Genomic DNA, 16,386 nt, shown 5'->3' with positions numbered 1-16,386 from the left:
CCTTCATTTGCAGTCCACCAAGAGGGCACCACATATGTGCTCTTGTCTTTGAGAAATTCCACTATGTAGTAGCTGGAAAGTGGCAAAAGTCATTCAATAGCATTGTAGAAAAAAATGCTGTCGTTTAGGCAGCATGAGTCTAGTCTGCCAGGGCTCAGTGACATTGTCACGCGCTGGAGATGCGAAATTTCGCTAGAGCAGTGCCACCACTAGCCTAGGGTCTTCAATGTGCACCACGCAGTAGTGATTCCAGAAACATGTGCCAGTATGATGCTCATTCAGACTGAAACGGCCAGGGCTGAGGAAAGGCATCACCTTACGTAAAGTCTGTGTGTGTGTGTTTTTTTAACGTTGTAGACAAACTTTACGTTAGGCAGTGCCTTTCGGACAGCTCAAAGGAGATGAAGCAGAGGAAAGAATGCTTGCTTTCCTCTGAATGGAAAAAGCATCCCTTTGCAAAGAATGTCCGCAGAAGAGAAGGTTAGCAATCTGCTGTCTAGGCACGACACTAAGAATATTGACAGAAGGGAAGACCGACATGGATAGCGGTATAAGTCTTGCACATGTTTAAACTCATGTCCTACAAGCAGTACTTCATCCCTGTGTGTTAAAATGTTTGCAAGCACTACAACACGGCCTTCAGAAATTAGGACACAGTTGTCTCGCCCCTGGACATTCAGTTTAGAGCCCTTTAACAGTGCCTTGGTGAACTGCTGATCACAGCAGATCGCCAAGGCACCGGTGGGTCCACTCATGTGACAAGATGATGGTACCACGCAGAATTCACCCTGGGTGGAGGCAGCGGTATCGAGAGTGTGGCTTACAGCGCACGCCCTCTCCTCTAGGATCCTTCTGTGTAGCTGCTGAAGTGGCTTATTGCCTGATCTGACAAGGGTCTTCAGCCTCCCCAGGTAGTTCTCAAAAGGAAAACAGCTGAAGTTGTCAAGGGGTCCCAAGAGGCGACAGTCATTTGCGAGGTGAATGAGCAGATGCACATTGTACACGAGTGATGTCTTTCCATAAATTACAGAGCATTCCCTTACAAAAAGACGGAGCAGCTGCTCCGCATAGTCCAACATGTGCACCATCGACGGGGATACAAGAATGGCAATCCCCACATGAAGTAGAAGAAAATGTTTGTAAACTTCTGGCTTCACGACTTTTCTTATTGTGACAGGACCCGCATAAAGCAAAAAGAAACGAAACTCTGTCGCTTTCCAGCGATCAAACTCTTGGAGGCCTCGACATTTTCGCTGAAAATCCGTGGCACTGAGCTTCCCAAGTAGAGCAAGCTCACGAGACAGAGCTGAGACTGATGTTGAACCAAGTCGAACAGATAGGGGTCCTCTTAGCCACAAGCCTATCAGTTTTCGAACCACCCCGAGGCAGACACAGTGCATATAATCAATGGGAAATCTGCTGACCATGGACACCCCGATTGTTGCCAATGGAGAAGTCCCTTTGTGGTGCTCCTCTTGTAACTGAGCCTTGAATGAGTCGTCAGTACGCAGAGGAGCATTCAAGTTAGGAAAAGTCATGCGTCCATAATATACACCTGATGCGCAACACTTGTCACATCCATAGTACCCTCCATGACCTTTTGTGCACTTAACAAATGCTTTCGCAGGAGCATCACAGAGTACTGCTCGCACAGTAATGGAGTAATGCATCCCTTGAGAGTCCAGGCCACTCTGTAGCATGCACTCAAGTTCTTGAACAAATGGATGAAGATATTCATCCACAGAGCTTGGTTTTGAAGCCCCGCAAAAAAGGCCCACAACGAACACTCTGTCCAGCAGCTTATTTTGTGGGTGGTGAAGCAAACCTAACACAGGCCACACTTGTCTGCTACTACTCTTGAAGAGAGGAAGTCCATCCACATTAAAGGACACATCAAGAGTTCTGGTGTCCAGTGTGATAGATGGCCACATCTGCAAAGCATGGCGCAGGCCATCCTCCAAGCCGAAATGACAGTAGTCACCGTTTGACAAGGGCACAGAGGGAGTGCTTTTCGGCGTACCAAGCAGATTACGAGAATTGCTGGGAAGGCCACTTATGCGCCGTTTAAGAACTCCAAGAAGACCGTCCAAAGCTGCATGCTCAATGTTGAAAGATACTGCCCATGTACGAAGATCAGAAATAATATCATGACTGGGGTACTCCTCAGAGAGAGAAGCAGGTGACGTACCAGCTAGTTCTGGTTCGTCAAGTTCTTCTGATGCAACAGAAACATTAGTGAAAAAACTTTCTTCACTTGGTTCACGACGCAAAGCTGCTTGGTTTAGATCCGAAATAGGAGGATAAGAAACATGTTCAGTTCTCAGGCATGCGGTTTCAAGAGAGACTTCAGTCTCCAAAATCTGACTACGCGTGTCCACCTCTTTCATATATGATGAGGCAGCATACTTAATTAAGCGAAACTGGCGCCTTCTTTTTGAACTTAAATATTTTTCCATTTTTGTCACGTTACCTCATCACAGTGCTTGCATGTACTCCCAAACCTGAAAGGAATTAAAAATGGCTATGAGCAATGAATACTGGGGGCTAAACACATATAAGCCATAGGCGATTTTCAATAGGCGTCTGAAGGCATCTTTAAACTGACTCAATTGTTTCCTTATTTATAATTTCCACTCAGGTACACAAGCTTAACATGCTGATCGAGTATATGCGCCAGAAATTGGGGTAAGCATGGGGTGACCATATTCCTCAAGCTAGAAAACATGACATCCTAGCGGAAAAGGGGAGGGGGCAGGGGAGGCGCATTAAAGTTTGAGATTGGGAGAAAGATTTTAAAAAATTCTACATGCTTCTACATGTACAGCTACAGTACAAGCTACAGAAAAAGCTACACGATCCTACAACCGTGCAATATCCAGTAACAAAAAAAAATATTTCTACGCACGCGTCTTCGCGAGAGTTAAGATGTTTGTGGGCAAGAACAGTTCTAAATTTTACCCTCTGGGTAAAAATTTTAAGATACTTACGGTTATTTTTGGCAAATATACTTGTAACAAATAGACATAGTTTCGGTTTGCTTCTACTCGCTTGGTGCCTATTTCAAAACTATGTACTCCTGCGAAAACGGGACACGATTCTATATTGAAATAAAAAGACGGGACGGCAGAAGTGGGCATCAAAAACGGGACTGTCCCGGCCGAAACGGGACGTCTCCTTGCTACAACGTCGAGACATGCCGCAATATGGCTGACAAGCGTCGCGGTGTCTCAATATTCACGGACATACACCAATCCACGGCTAGCAATCGTACTTTACTAAATCGATCACATATAGCGCGAACCAACGTCACCACATCTCAAAGGCAGAGTGACCTTATGTAACCAAAATACGAGAAATTGGATTGGGCGTTATTGTGTCAGTTTCACATTTAGGCGGCAAGCTCGCGCCCAAATTCAATGAACGTGACGACGTAACGGCACTGCTCAACACTCTCGAAATGATGCAAGGCGAAAAAGCCTGCAGCCGGGAAACGCACTACTGGTGTGATAATATTCAGCTAAAAATCAAATTGAATACGCACCCCGGAGTTCGTTTTGGAAAACAGTGCGGAAGGAATTGGCGGGAACGACGACGAAACACGACGACACAACCAACACAACTGGCTTTCCAGGACAAGCTTGAGAAAACCATATACGGTAGAGCTGGTAGAGCCGTATGAGCCGTATATGATATACGGCCAATACGGTTCTGGAGAAAACCGGATAGACAAGTGGATGCTAACGGCTGTACCCTTTATATTAGGTGATAGCCTGTGCCACCTAGCTTAGCAACCAAAACAAGTTGCACATGTCCCTGGATCAACCAGAGCAAAGAAGTAGATAGCGCTAGGATTAGCGACACGCTCATACTTTAAGTAAAACACGCCTGCAAACTTTGCCTTTTTAAAATACTTTAGTCAAATAACATTGATAACTGCAAAAAAGTAGTGAATGCGGTTCGTTCTTTCTCAATTTTGTCCTAATTCAGAAACCGAAACTACGATACAGATCAGTGTACAAACGGCACGGGTATGGGTCCGCTTAAAGGACGCATGCAAAGGAAAAAAACTTTTTTTTTTTAACAGCTTAGATGGAAAAAGGATGTCATAAAACAATGTTACAACGAAGGAAAAAAACTTCGGAGCTATATTTACGGCGCTATACAAATTTTTAGTTGGCGCCGCGGAAAAGTGGCCCTTAATCTGGCCCTTATTTATCACGTGGTGCTCGCGCTCTTTCGGAAGCTAGAGCACTATATAGCTCCTTCGGAGCAGAGTAGCGCAATCTAGAACGCCGTCTCTCGGCGACTAGCGGCGAACGCCCGGAGGTTCCAACTGCGGTCAGAAATGCATGGAGAACGTGAGAAAATCGTAGTTTCTTCAGTTTTGTGGGGATGTGCGGAATGGAAATCATTTTTGACATAATAATGAAACATTTTGGAATAATATGCGATAAGTTTTGTGCCATACAAGGACGTAACTTTTTTTTAAAAAAATTGCCTGAGCGGCGTCATGCAGCAGACGACACGGCGACGTCACACCATTCACGTGACCCGCTCCGGCCAACCCGAAAAGCCCATCTCCGCTGCGAGCAAAAATCGTCTGCTCCAAACGCCATTGCCTTGGAAATTGCCTTCTCAAAATTTGCACACGCATCCGATATTATTAAAACTTTGATAAAGTGTTTAGCGCTTTACTAACTTCACGACAGGCTAGTTTTGAAAAATGTGAACTCGCCGTTAGTTTTTTAATTAGCCGCGTTATGTCGATCTCCATGTATTATCCCATAGGGCGGGCCGCCTCCTGGAACCCTGAGTACCACGTGACTCGCGCCGAGCCGCTCTGTCGGCCATGTTGTCGGCAAAACACGGGGTTCAAAGGATTGCGCTACTCTGCTCCGTAGGAGCTATATAGTGCTCTATCGGAAGCTTCGTATGGCGTCTAAAAGTAACTTATTCATCTTTGTTTGAAGTATAACAAAAAACTAAGATTAATAGGTAACTTTTAGAGCCCAAAAGAAACTCCTGAAAAAGCGAAAACAGACGTGATAGACCTGTGCGCCGGTCAGACGACGACGGCGGCGGCGCCCCGAAGCAGACGAACTTGTGCGGCGACGGCGGCGTGGAGAAACGCGTTGAAGCGGCGTTCGCACAACGCTCAGCGTGCGGCGGCGACGCAGCGCGGCGGCGCGCGGGCCTACCACGTGACCAGCGGCGGAATTTTTTTTCTTCGTTGGAAAATCGTGTTCTGACATCCTTTTTCCATCTAAGTTGTTTAAAGAAATGTTTTTTTCCTTTGCATGTGTCCTTGAAAGGGTGTAATAATCAGATGAGATCAACAAACATTCGCGCTTACTTCGGTTTCTTTCACGGTAAATTAAGCCCATTACAAAAAAAAAAAAAATTTTTTTTCCGTGTTTTAAGATTTATATTAAAATAAGTGCGCAATACTATATCTCAGAATGCCGATACGCATGTCATGCGATATGTTCAGAAATCGTCAACAGACAAATGTTTGGCAAGTCATGTTTGGCCAACCAATAGCCGATGTCTCATCTGGCCGGCTTTGGCCCGGATACATGCCAAACACTCCAGCCGACGATGGTTGGTGTCCCACGTTTTGCCAGGCCAGTGCCGATGTTGGGACCCAACCTACGTTGGGGGCCAAGCATTACCCAGAGCTTGGCCAATGGCTGGCCATTGGCCAGGTCTGCCTGGGTAGCTTTAGCTTCGCTCGCAGATAAGGTGAAACGAAGTATAGAAACACTAGCCTAGACTAGTGTTTCTTGGCTGCAGGCAGAAAAGTCAAGAAAATTAATTTTTAAACAAATGAACAGATTTCAAAATTGCGTCTGGTGGCGGTCTGTGAAGCTCGATGGAATGCCTTTATGTCATGAGTTTCTAAGAAGCAGCACCAGTTCGCGGCCGTGTTGCTCTCTCGTGGAGAAGCGAGGGGAGGAGGACACGAGATATCCTGACATCACGCGCCTCGTCGGTCTCGTTCAATCTCGACCTCTTTCTCCAGAAATACGGCCGTCCATTCAAGATATCGCCTTACGAGTAGTGTTGTAGAGATTGTAGTACAGCTCCTGCATTGCTTTCTGAAATCCAAATTTCGGTTCACCATCCCTTTAAAGGGATGGTGAACCGTTAAAGGGAAACGAAATGTTTGCACTTTTATTTCTTTTTTTAGATATGGTCCATGTTTTACCGGCAACCTAGAAACATTAGCCTAGAGTAGTGTTTCTGGGCTGGGGGCGGAGAAGTCTAGAAAACTAATTTTAAAACGAATGAACAGATTTCAAAATTGCGTCTGGTGGCGGTCTGTAAAGCTCTGTTGGAATGCCGTCACGCCATGAGTTCCTAAGAAGCAGCACCAGTTCGCGGCAGTATGACTCTCTCGTGGAGTTACTTGGTCCACCGTGCTTGGTCCTGACCAAGTAACTCCACGAGAGAGTCTTGGCGGAGAACACTCATAAACTGAGACTGCAGTCAAAGCTACAAGAGCGAGCTATGGTCCGCGCTGCTGGCTTTGACATGCATTTCTAGCGCGAGCGCTCGATCGTTCTCCGACACAACGCTTCAAAGCAGCGACCTCGAGCTCTCGTGGTTGTGGCATTGGCTGCAGTCTCAGCTCCAAAGGACTTCTGCAACGTGCCTTCTGCGACATCGAGATCGCCGTTCTTTGCAGACGTTAGGCAGTAGTAGCTTGATCGGAGGATGCGGGGACGTCTGTCAAGCGAACCATACGCTATTAGCGGCGAGATGTTTCGGCGGCGCCCTCGTTTGGTTACCTTTCGTGACGTCATTACCTTGTGAAGTACAAGTTTGATGGTGTTTGTAATGAGCATGGTGAAAGCCTGACATCGTAGCGCTCTCAAAGTAACACTCCGAACGCCGTCAAAATTGAAGTTCTTCCATTCCTCTTATTTGTGTCGCTGAAAAATCCTTTGCTAAAATCCTTGTCAGCATTCAACCAATTGGGGTGGGCCGACCACAGCGACGCTTTCGATCGCTCACGTTGGCAATTGCTGGGTACTGACGGCTATTTCTACTTACTGGTTTCATCGAGCCACTACTTCTGCGGTGTTAAACTACCACGGTGAAGCGAACGCTCGTGCACATAAAATACCGGCATGGCCGCCAATGATGTTACGAGCAAGCTGTGTATTAGCGGCGAGATGTTTTGGTGGCGCCCTCCTATGGTTCCCCCTTGTGACGTCATTACCTTGCAAACAACAAGTTTGATGGTGTTTGTAAGGAGCATGGTGGAAGCTGGAAATCATTGCACTCTCAAAGGAACACTGCCAACACCGTCAAAATTAAAGTTCTTTCATTCCTCTTACTTCGTCATTGATAAATCCCCTTTCCGACGTCATATTCAGCGTTCGGCCAATCGTGGAAGGCCGACCACAGCGACGCTTTCGGTCGCGCACGTCGCCAATAAGCCATAGGGTGTACAGTCCTCAGATATTACCACTAATCGAGATTGTCACACCATGACGCCAACAAGTGGCAAGGCTCGCAACTTCAACTTGAACGTGCGAGAACTATTGACGTCGCGAGCGCGATACGCATTGCGCTTCTCGCTGGCCGACATTGAAGTGAGGGGCAGAGAGCTCGCGCTCACGTCATTTCGTTTCCGTACCCCTCTAACCGCTCATTCACACTGGAAGCGGATCCGCGCTCGCGAAGCGGTTGCGAACGCGGTTGTATAAAGATCCAGTACAACTGCACGCGCACTCGATGACATCCAGTGCGCGTGCAATTGTACTGGATCTTTATACAACCGCGTTCGCAACCGCTTTGCGAACGCGGATCCGCTTTCAGTGTGAATGAGCGGTAAGGGTCCGAGAACGGGCGGCGTGTCATGTGATCGTGCTTTCTCTTTCACACTTGCTCTCATATTCGCGTGCGCTTGTTGCCGCGGCTCGGCGGTGTCGACACCACCAGATGGAAAGCCGTATAGTGTTGAATTTTTTATATCACCCTAATGCTGCGTAGGCGTTGCGCTGAAACAAATGTTCTCACTGTTAGAGTCTCAGGGGAACGCAGCCCTTGTGCCCGCTCCTTGACTCGCGTTGGCCTTCTTCGGGCGACGCCGACAATTTAGCACCGTCATCTCAGAGGTGTCGTGCCTCCTCATCTGGTGCTACGTTTAGTGCCGTGGAGAGGGAGCAGTGCAAAGGTGTCGTACCTAGGTGGTGTTGATTAGCCACAACTACGAGAAACTCGTGCCGACATCCGTGTCGCGGCTGAGTTCCACAGACCGAAACTTGGCGAGGTGATTTGTTATTGAAGAGAATTAAGTGTAGTCAGCTGCAGAAAGTCGACTGAGAAGCCGCCTCGCTTCAAAAGCTAAAGTCTGGCCACCGCGTTTCGAACATGCTTTGCTTGAGCGCCATCCTGGCAACCGTGGGCATGCCTTACCCGGATCCGTATATGTAGAGGGTTTGTCCATTTACTGGGAAGTGTAGGAGACAAATGAGGACGCGCCATCGGCCGAAAGTGGGCTGGGCGTATTCCAGGGCGTCTTCACAAATTCGAATGTAAACCAACCATAGCTGGAAATAATACCTTGGCGGTGGTCGCGAGAAACAAACTTAATAAGGGCATCGGAGTAACTCTCGGTCATTGAAATTATGGTGAACGTGATGTTTCAATCGCGGTCACCACTAATCATGGTGGAAGAGCACGACTTGCGCAACGATCGTCATAATCCGTACGCCAGGCACCGAGGGCCGGGAATCTGCCTTCCGAACGGTCACACTCTGTCCGATCAAAACAAAGTTCGAGCGGCACATTCGTTTCTTACATCTTTCTGCATGATCAAGATTCATGATCGACACATCACGTGCACCCAATTTTCAACCATGAAGGGTTATATTTACCTCTTACACGCTTATTAAAACCATATACCGATGATTAAAACTGTTTCTCGCTACCACCGCTAGGAGATTTTTGGGGGGCTTTTGGTTGGCCAAGGGAGCATTCCAAGCCTTCTTTCTGCGTCTGGTGCATGTCCTGGCCCTGACCGCGCCTCCCGTTGTCCAAACTCTCTTCACACACGGCTCTGGCTTTACCAGTCCTTGACTATCAGAAAATCTGCAGTCGCCAGCAGAAGATGGCGGCGGCCAAAGGCCGTATCTGCAAATATCTAAGTGGCGTTGGTCCTAGACTGCCATCAGAGGATGTGCACATTACGTAGATAAGGGCGGCCCGCACGACTGACCGAGAGTTCGGGCCTCCGGTGCGCGGTAATTTCCCGACCAGCAGCAGGGCACATCCGCGGTCCGAGCTGGCCTTCTCGAAGACTGAGATAAACGCGGCTCTTTCGATCGGGCTTTTTCGAACAGGCGCGAGGTGCGCCGTGTGGAGGTGGCAAGAGGTTTATTAGAGGCCTAATTGGACGGGGGCCGTCGACGGCCGCTTCGGCCTTGAGCTGTCAGCGGCCCGGCCGTTCAACCCGCCAATTACGCGGGCCTAACGACCCGCCGACAGATGGCCGAGGGTAACTCCGAAGAAGCGGGCCCTCCGAAAAGCGCCCGGGGATCAGCCGGCTGACCTGGGGCCCCCCGGACCCAGTCCGGACGGCCGGAATCCCTTTCGCCGATTATCGGCGGCCGCCACTCGCGAACGCCTTGTAATTTGGCCGCGCGAGAGGCATTTAACACTCGCGGAGACAGCGCTCGTTTTTCTCGGCCGCTGCCCGAGAGCCGTCGCCGGGCCGCCGCGCGTTTGCTGTGCCAACACGCCCGGCCCATTACGGCCGCCGTCGTCGGGTCCTCCGGCGGCCAAGTCCTCTCTCCCCGGCGTCGACCGTAGCACGGGAGCGGCTCCATACACGCGTCACAATGGACCATTAGCAGGCGCTGGGAAAAAGGCGGGCCCCCGGCGGTGCCTCGTTGTCGGCTCGTTGTCGGTGTCCATGGCTGGCTGTCGGGGGGACGTCCCCTGCGTGACCGCCCGATTAGCCGAGTCGCCTCGCCGGTCTGTGCTGAAGTTGGTCCTGGTGCTGGCTGCTGGCACCCCGACAAGGCGTCGTTGGAGCTAAGCGGGGATCGCACGCTTTTCTCGCGATATCAATTGTCTGATCCCAACAGAGGCTGCGAGCTCGTCGTTCTGTTCCATCAGCGCGTCTGCGTCAACGTCGACCCGGCGAGCATCAATGGAGCGTCGAGGGCGGGTAGCGCGAAACGGGCTTCGATCACTTCACGCCGCGCACACACCTGAACTCCATTACGATGCCGCGGTGTTATGATGTCTCCCGGCATTCTGTACTCCGTTCGCCCCTAAGCTGACAGCAAAGACCGAGCTACGCCCTCCCCGGACCGGTCTCGACCTTTTCATCGTCTGATGCCGCTTTCTGCGCTTGGGCACGATCACGTGTCGAAAGGTAGCTATATGATTGGTGCAACAAACACGTAACGTCCACCATACTGGCAGCTCAAAAGGAACCGAAATATAAGCGGTGGCACGAAATTGTTTGCTGGGAGCGTCCGCGATAAAATGAGAGGGGCAATGAAATGTCGCTATGGGTGCAGGCGTGCCGGTGACTTGCAGTCGAGTTTTCCGGGTTGTGGTACTTACGTGTGAAGTTGTGTTCCTCCGCAATCTCAACTTGCAGTATTCACTAGGTTGCTTAGCTGCATTCACTGGATCGAATCGTCTCACCGAGCCCCAATATCGCACTAGAAAAAAAAATTAACAGGAAAAGCAGACTTCTGTTTTTTTTTTTTTTTTAATTTAGACGTGTTGCGTTTTATTATCTCATATATTACGCTCATTTACCACGCTCATATTAACGAATGATCCATACTTTCCTTTTTTATTTTTAGTTATTCTAGATTAGTTATGTTGGGTATTTGAACAGTGAGCGAAAGTTACGAACTTAAACCAAAATAAACTTATGATTACAATCATGATCTTTAAACTTTGAGGCTGGGAAGCAGTTTTGAAGATAAGTAAGAAGGGACAATAGAAAGGGGACAGACAGGTGTTTCAAACTCAGCTAACAATCACGATTTTATCATTATTAATACGCATCCGCTCGCCTGCACTTTGACCATTTGTTTTTGGTTAAGGTTAGAGTTTGTAATTTTCGTTTGATGTCTTTCCCTAAACAGAATAGAGAGGTGCCGAACCCTTTATCTATTTCGACAGTAAAGTGAATACTTCTCCGCTTCGTGCTACCAGTTTGTGGCGCATGGAATGTTCCTGCAATGTTGAACACTATTAATTCGCCTCTACATATTTCCCCGTTCATGCAAGCATGCACTTCAATCCCACAGCGGTCATTGTCTCTGCCGGCACACCGTCACCGAACAGTGTATCATTGGCGGCAGCAGCCATTAGCGCCCTGTGCAGAAAGAAAGCTTCCATTGCGGTGACCGGTTTCATCTGCTTGCGAAAGTAAATTATTTCCCGATCGCTACCGTCGTTGGGCCCCTATTTGCTTGGCTTCAAACTCAGTAGCGCCGTCTATTGGGTAGCCCCCGCACCATTACTGGTTCACGTATATTTCCTATAAAATTTTGAATTTTTTACTCCTCATTTTTTTGTCATAAGAGCGAATTAATTCTGACGGTGCTATAAGTGGGAATTTACAGAAGATAGTGTACGTATCTCTATCTGATTTCGCAAATACTGCGTAATTCGGCGTCTAGTTCACGCTGCGCACTAAACGCGCTACAGGTTTTGGGAACATCATGTACTTCCTTGCCTCCGCAGCAAACTACTCATGGCGAGGAGTTAGAAGAGCGCATACATTGTCGTTATTTTCCGATGGGAGTTTTCGGTTGGTATATTGAAGGACTGAGGTTTGACTAGAAAGGGCGAAAGTACTCTTTTCCCGTTTGATTTTTTTTAATAGGTAATATACAGCAAAATGTACATTTCTAGCTAGGGGTGATCTTCTATATTAAATCAAGGACAGGTGACAAAAAAAAAAATGAAATCAGAATTCATTATTTTACTGCGTGTCTTAAAGGGATACTTCAACGAAATTTGAAATATTCCCGTCGTGTTCAAAAATATGTTGAATATGATCCACAATACCCGTAAATGACAATCGCACGTTTCTATTTTGAGCCTGGTGGCTATAGTTTTAGTTATAAATGGCCCACTCTGGCAAGCGCTCGGAGAAGGCCCAGCGGAGACCACGTGACATCCAACGCAATCGTGACGTAGGTCGTCTCAAGACGAGCAAAGCTACGGCGAGGCTGACGTCGAGAGGATGGCCTAGTCGTTCCAGCCGCCGAAGCGGCTGCTTTTGTACGAATTTTGAGCGACGGGTTAAAGGGATTCTTCAACGAAATTTGAAATATTCCCGTCGTGTTCAAAAATATGTTGAATATGATCCACAATACCCGTAAATGACAATCGCACGTTTCTATTTTGAGCCTGGTGTCTATAGTTTTCGTTATAAATGGCCCACTCTGGCAAGCGCTCGGAGAAGGCCCAGCGGAGACCACGTGACATCCAACGCAATCGTGACGTAGGTCGTCTCAAGACGAGCAAAGCTACGGTGAGGCTGACGTCGAGAGGATGGCCTAGTCGTTCCAGCCACCGAAGCGGCTGCTTTTGTACGAATTTTGAGCGACGGGTTCCAGGAGCTGCCAGGTTCTTTAAATCGACCGCGAAAATCGGTTTCGGAACCTATCGCGTACGGATTTTGTACACTGTTGGCCACAGGTGATGCATTTTTCTATAAAATTTGAGAAAGAGCCAACTTACACGAGGAAAAAGCAAAAAAGAAAACAAAAGTTTAACTCCTATGGAAACGCAGTGAAGCCACCGGTCTTCAAACCATACGGCCCTTTATGGTTTGAAGACGGGTGGCTTTGCTGAGTTTCCATAGGAGTTAAACCTTTTTCTTTTTTTTTACTTTTTCCTCAGATAAGTTCGCTCTTTTCAAATTTTATAGAAAGAATGCACCACCTTTGGCCAACGCTGTACAAAATCGCAACGCGTTTGGTTAAGAAACCGATTTTCGCGGTCGAATTAAAGAGCCTGGCCGCTGTTTGGGACACGGGGTATAGTTGCAGAGGCGGACAAGTTCGTCGATATCCGCTAAACGGATCGCACGGCGTTGCAGTAGCCTAGAGGAAGACATCCGCTTGCCCTTGCTTTGGGTTGCAAATCTCGCCCTTGTTACTTAATGTAAGTCTAAATTTCACCCAATTTTTTTTTTTTTTTATATATACTGGTGTGCCTATAAGCAGTTCCTGAGTAATACGAGAGAAAAATTCTTTTCTGCATCCGACCCCTGTCGCTGCTGCGCGCAGTTTCCATTATCGTAAATTTGGCGGTCATCAGAGAGGGTGCCGTGGCGGTTCCCTTTTTTTCTTTTTCTTGTTTTTTTTTTGTTGCAAAGTCTATGCCGGCCAATGAAGCGTCCTCCTCGGGCCCCGCGGCTGCCGACAGGTTCAACCCCGCTAATGATGTTTACGCGTCGCCCTGCTCTTTTGCTTTCCCTATATTTTTACGGAAAGCCTAACAAGAGTCGGCGGAATGTCCGAAATTGGCCCCGTGAATGACCAGTCATTTCTCTAGCTAAGCCGCCCTTGCTCTTCTGCCGGAACGTCGTCGCTGAACGACGCGACGCGTGACTGGCAACTTCTGAGTGAGGGTCATTTGCTTTGGGAAGAGTAGCCAAGTCACCGCGGTACTTATCCTGGTGATATTTGGTACCTAAAGTCTTTGATTAAGGTTGCTTGGCTTTGGTAAAGCCCAGCATCTAACTACTTGAGTAGAGGATGTCTCGGGTAAAGTTTGTGCTCGTGTTTGTTTGTCTTACCAGTTAAAGTTCTCCATCATCTATGTTGTAATTTGAGCGTGGTCCGTGGACGAAGATTCTGGTGTTTAGGCTTCGGAGAGCGCGGCCGTAAGTGAAAAAAGTAAAATGATAACATTTAATTTTTACTTTTTTTTTTTGGTTCGTCCGAATTGAGCCGAGTAAAAAAATATATCACGTTTAGAGCATGAACAAATAATTAATTAATTATTAAGTAATTATAAATTACTGTGCACTCTTTTGAGCGCTTTATAAAAGTGGAACTTCAGATTCCGTACATGTCATATCGTGCAATATGACATACATTTCTTAACAAGAAGAAATTTCATATCAATAGGGAAAACCGCGCTTGTTCACAGCGCGGTTTTATTTACCTTATTTGCTACACCAGCAAATAATATATATTTTTGTCCAAACATAAAACACTTTTTACACACTCGTATACACAAAAATGGGAGTCTAAAATAATTCAAGTAGACATTTATCGAATAAGGTTAACGCCGAATTAGGCTTACCGACGCTCTATACCCCGACGCCTAGCACCAGATTGCCAGCGGATAGCGAAGCAGAAGTTCGAACACGCGCTTAAATTTGGTTACAACTAGCCTTCCTCCAGCTCCTGGCCTTCGGCCTTCCACATGGCAACAAAGAATACAGCGATTGACCTCCATGGGAACATGGTTCCCGATCGCTACCGAATTACCCACATACAGGATCTCACCGCCACTTTGCACGCTGCTGAAATCCTGTATGCAAACACGATTTTACGAGCCTGCGTCCCTGGTCGCTACCCTATTCCCCACAAGTGGGGAATTGGGTAGCGCTTCAGGGACCGCCCTCGATAAAGTGGACCTGGTCAAAACATATCACCAAATCCGCGGTGAACGAACCGGCCAATGTTCCGAAGAACGCCATGGCCTTATTCGGTATGCGCGAATACCTCCGAATTTCGTTTAGCCCCCGAAATTTGGCACAAACCTTCCGAAGCTTCATTGACTAAGTACCAGATGGCGGGACCTTAACCTTTGCGTACATGGACGATATCCCTGTTCTTAGCGACAACTAGCATAAAGCATGGCACCTGCTTTAGCCCTTCGCTCGCCTCGAGGAATGTGAATTGGTCGTCCGCGCCGGAAAGTGTGCATTATAGGTCTGACGTTTCTGGGCCTCCGAGTCATGGCACACCACAACATCTTTACCACAGTGGGTGGAGGCCATTCGCAGGTTTCCGAAATTTCTAACAATAAATATCTTCGCCGAGTTTCTTGGGCTCGTAAACTCCTACTTCGTTCCTTGTCCTGGTGCCACCCCATAGCCTCTGCAGGGCGTCTTGCATGGAAGCCCAAGCAAGAACACAGTTCTGATCGTCCAGTTAGCGCGCGTTACTTGCGCGCTGACTGGTATGCCTGTCTCTTTCTCTCTCTATATTCTATTTTCCAAAGTTCAGCTGGCCTTTTATAGCATTGTGTTTACACTCTTTGAGAACCTTTCACGTCTCCTCGATTCGAAGCATGTCAACACCACATCCTATCAATCCATTTCAAGTTGAATGGAAAAATATATTACAGACAGGTTAAGGAACGACCGTGCTTTGGACGCAGATTCAATACCACTTATCATGCTGGGAATTCGAACATTTATGAAAAGTGACATGCAATGTAGCTCGGCAATCGCGGCATATGTAGGCCTCTTTGCATTCACTAGGAATTTTTAATACCAACCACCCTCACCGAACCCACCAGTGCTGAGGATTGCGCAAGCCGCCTGCGTTTCTCATTCGAGTAACTACGACGACCAAGCGGCAGTGGAACTTACGCAAGGTGTGTCTCATCCCAGTGTTGCCATGCTGTACACATACGTATTCTTGCGTACACACGCCTTGAAGGGACCATTGCGAAATAATTACCAAGAACCGTTCACAGTTTTAAACGATGGAACAGGCCCTTCATGCTTACTGTTCATCAAATGGCGTGAGGAGGCTATTTCACCTGACAGAATCAGCCGGAATATCTCGAACAGAATCAAGTGCACTCGACAATAAGCCCAACCACCGCGTGCGGGAGTTCAAACAAGACTCCTGATGTAATCACTCGTCTCATTGACCACCTCGCTACGAGGGGCACCTGTAGAGATCACAACCCTTGTACACGTCGTAGACGAACTGTTAATTGCCAGCTCATGGAGAGAGTGATCACACCGCACAAGCTCCACGGATCTTGTGGGTCGGTCACGCAGCCCACGTACCACTTTTACTTCTAATGTCCCCTTGTAATGCAATCCGCGGATGATTCCTCATGCCTGAAATCCGACAGGAGGAAACCAGAGCTGTTGCGAATTACCTTAGCGATTTCAATTTACGACTAATTTCTCGGAACCTCCTCCATCATAAGCTACCACAGGTGTGCTGACGCTTTCCTCGAGCTTTGATTTCGGTGTAAACGCCCGACCGGCGTCATGAACATGTGGTCTAGACTTCACTCGCCCGGACTTAAGAAAAGTGCGTTTATCAGGATTACCCTGTCAATGAGCACGGCGTATAAACGGTTAGGTCAGCCGGATTTCTGCGATACAGAGGCCAGATTCATAAAAAACCT

The 16,386-nt window shown here is 47.9% G+C and overlaps 1 protein-coding gene across 1 annotated transcript; it reads right to left on the bottom strand.

Annotated features, from left to right (window-relative positions):
• LOC120835954 lies at window positions 1–3,674 on the bottom strand. The gene is made up of 2 exons (XM_040206627.2): window positions 3,542–3,674; window positions 1–2,501 (listed from the first exon to the last, which is right to left on the bottom strand). Exon 2 carries the CDS (start codon window positions 2,454–2,456, stop codon window positions 393–395), a length of 2,064 nt encoding a protein of 687 aa, XP_040062561.1. The 5' UTR covers window positions 2,457–2,501; window positions 3,542–3,674; the 3' UTR covers window positions 1–392.
• Between the last annotated feature and the right edge of the window lie 12,712 nt (window positions 3,675–16,386).

Source organism: Ixodes scapularis, unplaced genomic scaffold, assembly GCF_016920785.2.
Source record: "Ixodes scapularis isolate PalLabHiFi unplaced genomic scaffold, ASM1692078v2 PGA_scaffold0__279_contigs__length_252992795, whole genome shotgun sequence".
Lineage (NCBI taxonomy): Eukaryota > Metazoa > Arthropoda > Arachnida > Ixodida > Ixodidae > Ixodes > Ixodes scapularis.
The sequence above is the reverse complement of the archived record's forward strand: the minus strand, read 5'-3'. Positions and strand labels throughout refer to the sequence as shown.

Coding starts and splice junctions, on each gene's coding strand:
- LOC120835954 (XM_040206627.2), bottom strand. CDS start 2,456: ATGGAAAAATATTTAAGTTCAAAAAGAAGGCGCCAGTTTCGCTTAATT.